The sequence below is a fragment of the Geotrypetes seraphini genome, chromosome 14 (assembly GCF_902459505.1).
Source record: "Geotrypetes seraphini chromosome 14, aGeoSer1.1, whole genome shotgun sequence".
Taxonomy (NCBI): domain Eukaryota; kingdom Metazoa; phylum Chordata; class Amphibia; order Gymnophiona; family Dermophiidae; genus Geotrypetes; species Geotrypetes seraphini.
This window is the reverse complement of record NC_047097.1, coordinates 68,250,080-68,262,282: the sequence shown is the minus strand read 5'-3', so window position 1 is coordinate 68,262,282 and position 12,203 is coordinate 68,250,080. Positions and strand designations below refer to the sequence as shown.

Here is a 12,203-nt window from a genome sequence, read left to right as displayed (position 1 = left end):
AATTTCAAAGAATAGCAAGATTCCGGAACCCCAAAGAGTAGCAACATTCCAGAATCCCAAAGAGTAACAAAAGATTCTGGAACCCCAAAGAGTCTCAAGAGTCCAGGCAGAATCTCAAAGATTCCGGAACCCCAAAGAGTAGCAACATTCCGTGCTACCAATCCAGGCCAAGCAGTGGCTTCCCCCATGTCTTTCTCAATAACAGACTATAAAGCTTTCCTCCAGGAACTTGTCCAAACCTTTCTTAAAACCAGTTACGCTATCTACTCTTATCAACTCTGGGGCTGATTCTATAAAAGGTGCCTATAGTTAACGGCTTTTAGGAACCTAACTTAATTGTTATAATACTCTTATTAGCCTCAATAATTGGTTAAAAAAAAATTAATTATGTGATAGGTGCCTATCCAATTCTATAAAATACAGGTGCCTATCGCATGGCGCTTGGCAGTGTCTAACGCCTAAGTGGGTGTTTCTGTGGGCAAAGTGTGACTTAAGTACCACTAAGAGTGATTCTCCAAAAACATAGACATCTGAAATGTAGACCTTTAAAGCCCTCGCCTACATTTCAGGTGCCTACGTTTTTACATAGGCACCGCTAGCCTTGATTCTGTAAACAGCGCCTAAGTGTGACTGATATGCAGTGGCACTTTTTTTTTTTTTTTTTTTAGGCGCCATTTATAGAATCAGCCCCTCTTTGTTCTTAATTTACTCTTTGTAAGCTTTTCATAAACCGCTTTGAATCCAGTTGGAGATATAGCGGTATATAATACACCATTAGCATTAGAATATCCACGGTCCAACTGTGCTCCTCCCACGCTTACGCCCACCTTGGAGTTTTGCACTATAGTACTTAGGGCTCCTTTTACTAAGGTGCGCTAGCGTTTTTAGCGCACGCAGATTAGCGCACGCTAAGCCCGCGCTACGCGGCTAGAACTAACGCCAGCTCAATGCTGGTGTTAGCATCTAGTGCGTGCAGCATTGTAGCGCACGCTATTCTGCGCGTTAAAGCCCTAACGCCTTTTACCACAAAATGTCTATTAAAGGCGACCCTGACATGCGTAAGTGGTATGTAGCTCTAGGTGCATGCTTATGGAATTGCCTCCACGTTTTTTAATCCACCCTAAACTCGGCACCTTCTTCTATCGATTATATTGGCCTGTTCCGTTAGATGCTCAAGCCAGTACTTTCCATATAGGTTTTAGAAATAAAACAAAAACAACGGAAATAAGGTAATGCCTTTTTTATTGGACAAATTCAATGCATCTTGATTAGTTTTCGAAGGTAAGCCCTTCTTCTTCACGTCAGGGGATTGCCTTCAAAAGTTAATCATAAAATGCATTGAGTTGATCCAATACAAAATGTATCATTTTTTTTCCCTGTTTTCTTTGGACTAACATGGCCACCACACCATTTCATATAAGTTTTGGAGATATATAGATTTTTTTACATTTGTTTATTAGATTCTTGATGTATTGTCTTTCTGTAGTACAGCCAAAGTGTTTTACTAATTGCATGCAGATAACTAGAGAGCTCACACTGTAAGTTATAATTCATCAGCCAAAGTATAACTTCATTTGAACACTGGCACAAATATAATTTGAACTCACTGGATTATAAATGACATCCATCTCCAAATAAATGACTCCTTTTGATGCTTGTCCCAGGTCCTTGCTCTTCAATATATAACCCTTTTGCTGTCCATTTTCAACCTATGATATAAAGATCACAAGCTTATCAAATAAACATTAGAGTACATTGTTTTTCCTACACGATCGCTAAAATCACCAATCATGTGAGAACGATGGATTATATCATCACATGTACAGTAAAAGCCACAGCTCAGCAGTATTTTGTAGTCAAGTTTTCAGTTGAGTACTGCAATTATCGGTCTTGAAAATCTGTTCGGCAAGTCAAAAAAACACACACATACTGTATTTCAAAGATGGATGGATTATGCCACTGAGTTGGCCACGTGCAAGGGAAGAGAAAGAGAGGCGCAAGGGAAGAGAAGGAGAGGCACAAGGGAGTAGGAGGAAGGCGGTAAGAGAGGCGCGAGGGAGAAGGGAGAAGGCAGGCAGCTTGGGGTAGCGACGAGAGGGAGCTCTGCCCACCCCACCGCGTCAGAGGCAGCGTCAGCGCCCGGGCTCCCCCTTAAAGGAGGCGAGCCAGTGCGCGAATCACTTCCTCGGACCGCGAGAGCCGCGTGCAAGGGAAGAGAAGGAGAGGCACAAGGGAGTAGGAGGAAGACGGTAAGAGAGGCACGAGGGAGAAGGGAGAAGGCAGGTAGCTTGGGGTAGTGGCGAGAGGGAGCTCCGCCCACCCCCACCGCATCAGAGGCAGCGTCAGCACCTGGGCTCCCCCTTAAAGCAGGCGAGCCGGTGCGCGAATCACTTCCTTGGACCGCGACAACCGTATGCAAGGGAAGAGAAGGAGAGGCACAAGGGAGTAGGAGGAAGGTGGTAAGAGAGGTGCAAGGGAGAAGGCAGGCAGCTTGGGGTAGCAGCGAGAGGGAGCTCCACCCACCCCCACCGCGTCAGAGGCAGCGTCAGCGCCCGGGCTCCCCCTTAAAAGGGGGCGAGCCAACGGCGCGCAGCCGTTCGGCACGTGGCGAAGGCGAGCAGCAAAGGCGCTCGCCTTAGCGAGAGCACCTTTGCAAAGAGCCTTAAGAAGAGCCAAGTCGTCAACACAAGGACACCTAGGAGACAGCAAGGTAAGAACATAGTTAACACAACTAAACAAACAAACTAGAAGGTAAACCAACTAGCACACAACTAGTGACAGTAAGCACACAGCAGAGACACAAAGCCAGCAGAAAACAGCAACAGCCAGCAGAGACACATAGCCAGCAACAGACAGCACCCAGCAGAAACACACACAGCCAGACCAACAAAGACAAATTCAGGAATGGCAGGAAAGACTAGAAGCACCAAGACTGCAATCAAGATCACCGTTTCAACTGCCGAAGAGATCCAAATGAAGACCATAATCTCCGTGCAGACCGAAGAGGTAAAATTACATTATTCGCCGATGACGCTAAACTATGCAACATTGTGGGCAGCGCAGCAGAACCTGATAGTGCAACCATGCCCAGCACTATGGAGCAGGACCTACTTTTACTAGAACAATGGTCCAGTACTAGGCAATTAAATTTTAATGCCAAAAAATATAAGGTAATGCTCCTTGGTAGCAGAAATCCATGCAGAACATACACCCTGAATGGTGAAAACCTAACAAGAACTGTAGCAGAACGGGACTTGGGAGTAATCATCCGGGAAGATATGAAAGCTGCGAATCAGGTGGAGAAAGCTACAGCAAAAGCTAGACAAATGCTGGGCTGCATCAGAAGGAGCTTTATCAGCCGAAAGCCTGAAGTCATACTGCCGTTGTACAGATCCATGGTGAGACCTCACCTGGAGTACTGTGTTCAGTTTTGGAGGCCACATTATCAAAAGGATGTGAGGAGAATGGAGTCGATTCAGCGAATGGCCACTAGGATGGTCTCAGGACTAAAGAATCTCCCATACGAAGAACGTTTGAGCAGGCTGCGCTTATATTCTCTCGAAGAGCGCAGGGAAAGGCGGGACATGATAGAAACATTCAAATACATCATGGGCCGTATTGATGTGGAGGAAGAAATATTTTGTCTTACGGGTCCCACGGCGACAAGAGGGCATCCGCTAAAACTCAGGGGGGGGGGGAAGATTTCATGGAGACACCAGGAAGTATTTCTTCACCGAAAGGGTAATTGATCGATGGAATGGTCTTCCACGTCAGGTAGTCGAGGCCAGAACCACGCTCGACTTCAAGGGACGATGGGACAGACAGGTGGGGTCGCTCCAGAGGAATGCTTAAAAGATGGAGGGAGGGTTCTTGAGTGGGCAGACTTGTTGGGCCGTCAGCCCTTTTCTGCCGTCATACTCTATGTTTCTTTGACTCATGGCAAGGTATGGAAGCCAAACAAGGAAAGAAAGCACTGACTTTGCCTAATAGGGCATGCAGCGCCAAGAAAAGAAGGCAAAGCTGATGTCTTACCACAACCAAGGCAAATTTGTTCATGTAAAAAGAGTCCCAACCAGGATCCTGCTTGCGGCAGAAAAACTGCCTTCTTCAGGGGACAAAATAAACTGATAATGATTGTAATATATATGGGCCTAAATAACAAAGCCCTGGCAAACCGTATGTGACCGGTTTAATCCACGATGAGGTAAAATGCTTCATTGACTCTGCGAGCAAATACAGACTCGATTGAGCAACATGCAGAGTGAGTAATCCACCCTATGATGTTTCATGGCACAATACAGGAGTGGTTTGCCATTGCCTTCTCCTATGCCGATAAAGGCCATTTGGCATTTATCTGCCATCATGTTTCTATGTTCTATGTCTGGCTCCACATATGCTGCCCAACATAGGGCCCCTCAGCCTTTAGCACCTGGTGCTCTAAGACACAAGCAGAGTGCCCAAAAAGCATATATCAGCATACATATCATTATATCGTAATTACTGGAGAAATATATGAAAAATTTCAACTAAGTCAAAGTTTGATTAGATATTTCCCGTAATGCAGAGGAAGATAAGACGTTCGCTAAAGTCCAAAACGCAGCTTTGTCGAGATTTGAAAATATTGGTATGTTAACATGCGTATTGCTACCAAGTCCAAATGATTGAGATGATAATAGTAGCTAAATCATGAAATGTTTCTCTAACGTTAATGGAAATGGGAAGGGAGTGACTGGAAGAGTGATTTCATGTTCGAAGGGAGAGGTCACTTTCCTGCCAACAGTTTCTCCATGTCCGATCGTTATTTAACAGATATATAGCCTTCCTGGCAGCTGGACAGAGGAAGGGGTACTCCCTACAGAAATAGTTTCCTTCCTAAGCTGTATCCAGAAAGGAATTTCTGTTTCTGCTAATGCCTCCAAACATAGTTCTACTTAACTAGATTTTGGCCCAAACACGAAAGATGAAAATACGTGCAAACAGACTGGGCTTATTTTCTAAACTTATAAGGGTAGTAGTATATCGTGTCGGAGAAACTCCAGGGTAGATGGTGGTATCCTACTGTATCGGTGCCTATTATGCAGTCCCAATTCATTTCCCAATAAGTCTGTCATTTCAGGAGGCTAGGCCACAACTTTAGAGCTACTTTCCCTCAGTTTCAACCACTAGAGGTCTACGCTCTGAACGAAAGAGGCATTAACGAAGAAGACTCTCCCAACCAAACTAGTCAACTGCTTTGAAGCATTCCAGCATTTAATTTAAAATGTAAACATTAAAGCCAGATATGAATGTCAATTCCGGGGCTTAACTCCAATTTTTCACTAAATTAAAGTCACTTATATATAAATGTATTGCGTGTGCTCAGTACCCCCACTCACACTGGTCATATGAAATGAAGACCAATGATACGGAGAACCATCATAGCTCCACTCTGTTCTCCATAATTCTACAACTTAAGAATATGTACCTTAAAAAGCACTATTACCTCCTATTTGTCCAGAATAAGGATTGAGAAACCCACTTATCTGAGTATTCTTTGTTGACTGTGCTCATTGTAAAGTCATGGAAATTGGCTCTTAAGGTAGTCCATCTCAATGCCCAGGCATGATGTGTTCCCAAACACCCTCCGTGGAAATTGAGGGGAGTTACAGTGCGGTGTATAGCGCCACATGGATTGATAGTTGGATGTCAGGTCTATGGCATAATACTATCGGACACCCCAATGTATACTAGTATTTAATAAAGACACTTTGGTGCCTAAGTGTCTTTTTAAAACAATCTCTTACCTGAGTTATAGAGGGGCCTAAATGAGGGTGCCTTTTGTAGAATTACCCCTTTAATGATATGTTAGAGCTTTCAAAAGAACAAAAGAATAGCCTTACTGGGTCAGACCAATGGTCCATCAAGCCCAGTAGCCCGTTGTCATGGTGGCCAGTCCAGGTCACTAGTACCTGGCCAAAATCCAAAGAGTAGCAACATTCCAGCATCTCAAAGAATAGCAAGATTCCGGAACCCCAATGAGAGCAACATTCCAGAGCTGAGATTGTGATGTCATAATGCCTCAGAGCCAACCTCATCAGTGAAGTTACAATGGCTTAATTGTCCTATACTTGGCTCACGTAAGAACATAAGAATAGCCATACTGGGTCAGACCAATGGTTCATCAAGCCCAGTAGCCTGCTCTCAAGGTGGCCAATCCTAGTCCCTAGAACCTGGCCAAAACCCAAGGAGTAGCAACATTCCAGCATCTCAAAGAATAGCAAGATTCCGTAACCCCAATGAGAGCAACATTCCAGAGCTGAGATTGTGATGTCATAATGCCTCAGAGCCAACCTCATCAGTGAAGTTACAATGGCTTAATTGTCCTATACTTGGCTCACGTAAGAACATAAGAATAGCCATACTGGGTCAGACCAATGGTTCATCAAGCCCAGTAGCCTGCTCTCAAGGTGGCCAATCCTAGTCCCTAGAACCTGGCCAAAACCCAAGGAGTAGCAACATTCCAGCATCTCAAAGACTAGCAAGATTCCGGAACCCCAATGAGAGCAACATTCCAGAGCTGAGATTGTGATATCATAATGCCTCAGAGCCAACCTCATCAGTGAAGTTACAATGGCTTAATTGTCCTATACTTGGCTCACGTAAGAACATAAGAATAGCCATACTGGGTCAGACCAATGGTTCATCAAGCCCAGTAGCCTGCTCTCAAGGTGGCCAATCCTAGTCCCTAGAACCTGGCCAAAACCCAAGTAGTAGCAACATTCCAGCATCTCAAAGACTAGCAAGATTCCGGAACCCCAATGAGAGCAACATTCCAGAGCTGAGATTGTGATATCATAATGCCTCAGTCCACTGTGCCTCAGAGCCAACCTCATCAGTGAAGTTACAATGGCTTAATGGTCCTATACTAAGCTCACGTAAAAACATGAGAATAGCCATACTGGGTCAGACCAATGGCCCATATAGCCCAGTAGCCCATCTTCATGGTGGCCAATCCAGGTCCCTATTACCTGGCCAAAACCCAAAGAGTAGCAACATTCCATGCAACCGATCCAGGGCAAGCAGTGGCTTCCCCCATGTCTTTCTCAATAACAGACTATAAGTACATGTGAACATTTAAAGAGGTACATGGGGTTGGGGGGGAGGGGTGGAGAAGGAGGTGAGGTGACGACACCTCCCCCTGCAAAGACGGTGCCCAGGGTGGTCTGTCCCCACCTCCCTTATTATGCCACTTCCTCAGGAACCAACCCAGTTGTGGGTCCCAAAGACTGGGTTTGACACGGCAGGATTAAAGGGTAGGCCAAGTAGGCATGTGCCTCGGGCCTGAAGAGTTCAGGGGGGCCCGGAGCGCTGCCTGCTCCAATGACATCACTGTACCTGCATCCGAGCCCAGCTCCAGACATCTACATTATTCAGTGCAGCCAAACTCAGTCTTCAAAAAGCCACAGCAAGCGGTTCTTATATGCTGCCCGTGGCCGACCCAGAAACCTTTCCTCTGATGCTGGGAATTTGTGTCAGAGGGAAGGCTTCTGGGCCAACTATGGGCAGCGTGTAGGAACCGCTGCCTGGAGCCTTCTGAAGACTGCGCGTTAGGCTGCACAGAATAATGAAGGACGGAGAAGGTGCGACTTGGTCTTCTTGCAAGAGGGGAGACATAGGGGGGGCAGATTTGGGAAGGGGGCAGGGCCATGAAGCGGAGGGTCCAGGAGGCCCAGTAGACTTGGGTGTCTAGGGCCCATCGAAGAATGAATCCTGCCCTGAACCCAGCGCATGTGTCTACTTAATAGTCCTTATTGGGGATATCACAAAAAGAAAAAGGTGCAGTGAACCGCAGCTACAGTATACTTTTCCAATGCACTGCTAAATCTGAGCATCTCTTTATGAGTTACTCAGACAACTGCAGAGCAGAAAGGAACACAGGACACCAGAATTATTCACGGTATCATGGAACTGGATGCATCAGTCCCACAAATTGTAGCCTATTATTTCTGTGTGGATCATTTATTCCTTTTCTTGCTGTAGATCAAGAGCTCCACCCCCACGTTTTTTTACCATTTTCCCCCCCTCCATCTACCTAGTGCCATTCTGCCCCATTCCCCTGTTACACCCTGCCTAAAGAAAAAAATAAACAAACACCTTTAAAAGCTGCAACTGGAGAAAAATTCCACTTCTTTTCCAGCAATTTTGCTTGTTAGTGCTGAAATATACATGCCCAATCAATCATATTCTCATTTTTGATTACTTTCCTGAGAAAACAGAAGCCTACTGGAAAAAAAAAAAAAAACCCTCTTGTCTGCTTTGTGCTTAATCAGAGAAATTTTTAGAATAAATTGAGCATGAACTGAATGTCACAGAAATAAAGACGAAGTGGCGAGGGCGGCAGTACTCCAAGCCGGGCACGGTGCGCTAATCGACTGTGGGCTTTCTGTCGCACAGTCTGAAAAGCTGAGAAACTGAAAGCCCAGACCTACCGGTTTCTACATTTGCCCTAGCAAACTCGGCCATAAATCAGTTTCGTTGGATACAGCTGGGCACGCTGCTCAAGATACACGGAGGGGCATTTTCAACATGGCGTCCAAATCTGAGTTTGGACGTTTCGCAGAACATGCACAGAAATCCGGTAGCAAACGTGACCATTTATCTTATCGTTTGGTTTCGAACATGTCCGTTTCTCAGATGTGCCTGTCCTCCAGGGCATCAGTCTTTTTGAATCATTTTCGAAAAACACACAACAAATCCTTGGGATATAGGAGGGGCCAGCGTTTTTAGTAGACTGGCCACACAGACGTCCCAGCGCAGCAGTGGGACACCTTAGGGGGGAGGGGCACTGCAATGAACGTCACATGAAAAGTCACAGGTACACATCTTACCATAACACCTTTATAATGTATGATTAGGGTTGCCAAATTTTCCAATCGGAAAATCTGGACCCCCCTATTCCCGCCCCCCAGGCCCGCCCAGTTCTACCCATCCTTGCCCTGTAACACCTTATTCCCGCCCCCAGTCCTGTCCTAGCCCCACCCCTGCTACCTGCCCGACACGATTTGAGGAGGCTTTTCAAAACCTGGATAAAGTGCTGGGTTTTGCAAAGCCATCTGGACCCTCGGACATGTCCTCAAAACGAGGACATGTCTGTGAAAATCCGGAAGTCTGGTATGTATGATGAGCCCTCCAAAATCTACAGGACCCAACCATATACCCTACCAATAGCTGTTAAGGCCTGCAGGTGTCACCTATAAGTAGGTAGAGTGGGATTTGGGTGGGTTTGGGAAGGCTCACATAATCCACCATAAGTGTAATAGTTAGTGTGAAATACGGGCCTGGGTCCCCATCTCTAAAGTCCACTGCATCACCCACCAGGCTGCATCAGCAACCTGCTTGCTGCTTTACTAGGACTGGCCATAACATCTCAAGCTGTCATACAGGCAGGTACGTACTGTTTCCTTCACAATTTTAAGGGATGTGAGGGGATCAGTGTTCTCTGGGGAAGTGTGGGAGAGTCATGCCTTCATCCCTCCAGTTGTCATCTGGTCAGTTTGGCCACCTTTTTGGGCATTTATTCATTGTTAAAACAGGCCTAGCCCCAAACGTCCAAATTGTGCCCTGGACTTTTTATAAAATGTTCAATTATTGTAGGAAAGCGTCCAAATGAGAATCCCGCCCAAGTCACGCCTCCAAGATGCCCCCTTTTAGATTTACTTTCTCTCTGAATCACTAACTATTCTCTGTACTCTTTTAAATCTCTATATGGTGGCTATTTACATATTGCGGCACCATATACACTGTGGAGAGATTACTGGTCTGATATTAACATACACTTCATTATATGTGTTTATGTATATATATATTAATTCTTCATTTTTTCATTTGTATGGACTTTTGGATATCAACTGGATCATGAGTAGTGTCAAGCAATCTCTTGTCTTCATCAGTCCACTTTGATGTTTGAAGAAAGACTGCACACACTCGATTGTTCCCCTCGACCCTGAAGAAAAGCCTTGTTTGAAACATGTATGTCGGGAGAGGTGGCATTGATGAACGTTTGAGAGCTAACCTCGAAGCTAAGTAGCTCAGTAATAAGATTAAATTAGAAGAAAAAGACATTAAGTAAGCAAATGAAATACAATGAAGAAATAGTTATGGAATTATGAAATTAAGAATAAGTATGAAACTAAATGAATTTTAGAGTTTTGAGTAAATAAACAATAAAGTGGACTGATGAAGACAAGAGATTGCTGGGCATTATTCATGATCCAGTTGATATCCGAAGGTCCATACAAATGAAAAAATAAAGAATTAATATATACTGTATACTATTTAAAACTATAAGTGGAGACAGCCCAACCTACCTAAACGACCGCCTCATCCAAACCACCTCTACCAGGCATAGAAAAACACACACCCCATTCACTTACCCCCCAATCAAAGAAGTAAAACGGAAAAATCTATACAACGGACTACTGGCCACTCAGGCAGCGAAGATAGACAACCAAGTCTCCAACCTGTTGACAACAACCCCAGACTACAAGGTGTTCAGAAAGGAAATAAAAACTATACTCTTCAAGAAATCCCTTAATAAAGCTTAATACCATGATAAAGCTTAACCCCCCTCTTACCATCCCCTCCCTAACCCCGGATCCTACTTTTCCCTCTCTTGGAAACCTTCTCTGATCTAACGTCGTAACCCTTCTTCCATAACTCTTTTTGTAATCTGCTTTGAACCGAAAGGTAATGGCGGAATAGAAATCTGTAATGTAATGTAATGTAATATACATATATTATGAAGTATATGTTAGTACTAGACTAATAATCTCTTTACAGTGTATATGGGGCCGCAATATATAAACAGGCACCATATAGCTTTACAATATTAGAGATTTAAAAAGAGTACAGAGAATAGTTAGTGATTTAGAGAGAAAGAACAAGCTCCGATCCCGCCTAGGGAGGAGCGCGGCCAAATCGGCCGAAGCCGGAGCGATAGGATGGGAGGGGGGAGGGGGAAGGGAGGAGAAGGAAGGGCCAATCAATGAAGAAGTGGGAGGGGGGGGGTTAGGGGACAAGGGTGAGCGGAAGGGAGGTCGCCCTTTCGACACGGCGATCCCGAGAGAGAGATGCGGCTTCCCTTCCTCCCACCCTTTACTGCTGTTCCTTTACCTTTGCTAACATCTCCTGTGTCCACTCCGACGGCTGCACGCCGGTACCTGCGTGAGGGGGGATTTGCATCCAGGGGGGGTTGGGCCGATGCACACGCGGTCAGGCGGGGAGTTGCCGGCCAGGATCGCCCAACGTGCTTGGGTTGCGCCGGCTGGAGAATTTCCGGCTGTACGGCGCGCTGGGAGGTTGGTGGCCGTTTGGGCCGCCCTGCACGCGGCCACGTGTTTGGCTGGGTGCAGCTGCAGGGGGGGGGTTTGGCAGGAATTCGTCCTCCTCCGTTGCCGCCGACTGGCCGATTCGGCGTGTCTGCCTCCGGAGCTCCGCCGCCGCCCTCCTGCTGGTGGTGAGAGAGGGATTTGGATGGTCTCCGTGGTCGGGTGGGGGGCCTGCGGCGGCCGCGGCAATTGGTTAAGATTTATCAAGCCCTTTTAGATTTAGGCACACTGCAGTCAACCACCCTAGAAATCCGTCTACAAAACACATTTCGAAAATAGTGACTTGGAAGGTTTGGCAAGATAACCGTCCATCTGCCCCTTTACGCCACTTTTTGGATGTTTTTCCTGTTTTGAAAATGAGCCCCACAGTATCCTACATCTCTACGCATCATTTGAGCTGCTCGGCACAGCTGGAAGACCCACAGCTCAGTCCCAGAGAAACCATTAATCCAGAATAATAGAACAAGTGAAGATAATGGTGGCAAAACTTACAGACAGCAAAGGGATGGCAACTTTTCCAAGAAAATCAGGGGGTTTATCTCCATCTTCATCGAAAACTGTCACTTCCAGCACGTCGTGGATATCTTTAATAGGGCTGAAATTGGAAAGCACAGACAACGTTACAGCTCCATCCTGACAAACTCCTACTTCAGCAAAGATGCAAAGAAGTGTTTCGCTAATTAAGCTTGTATTTCCTTGGTGGATAAAACAACCATTTAATTAAATTCAGGAATTAAATCAAGCCAAGTATATTCCCAAGCCTTCCATCATGCAAGGGGAAACTATCCGTTTTAGATTACGAAAGGTATAGGATGGTTGGTGCTTCTCTGTATAAAA

At 45.6% G+C, this 12,203-nt stretch overlaps 1 protein-coding gene across 1 annotated transcript in view; it reads right to left on the bottom strand.

Moving 5' to 3' along the window:
• MCTP2 (multiple C2 and transmembrane domain containing 2) overlaps positions 1 to 12,203 on the bottom strand; it is a 179,318-nt gene that overhangs the window by 68,998 nt on the left and 98,117 nt on the right. Inside the window, 2 exon segments of the mRNA XM_033919914.1 lie at positions 1,608 to 1,709; positions 11,859 to 11,961. Of these exon segments, the coding sequence (XP_033775805.1) occupies positions 1,608 to 1,709; positions 11,859 to 11,961 (205 nt within the window).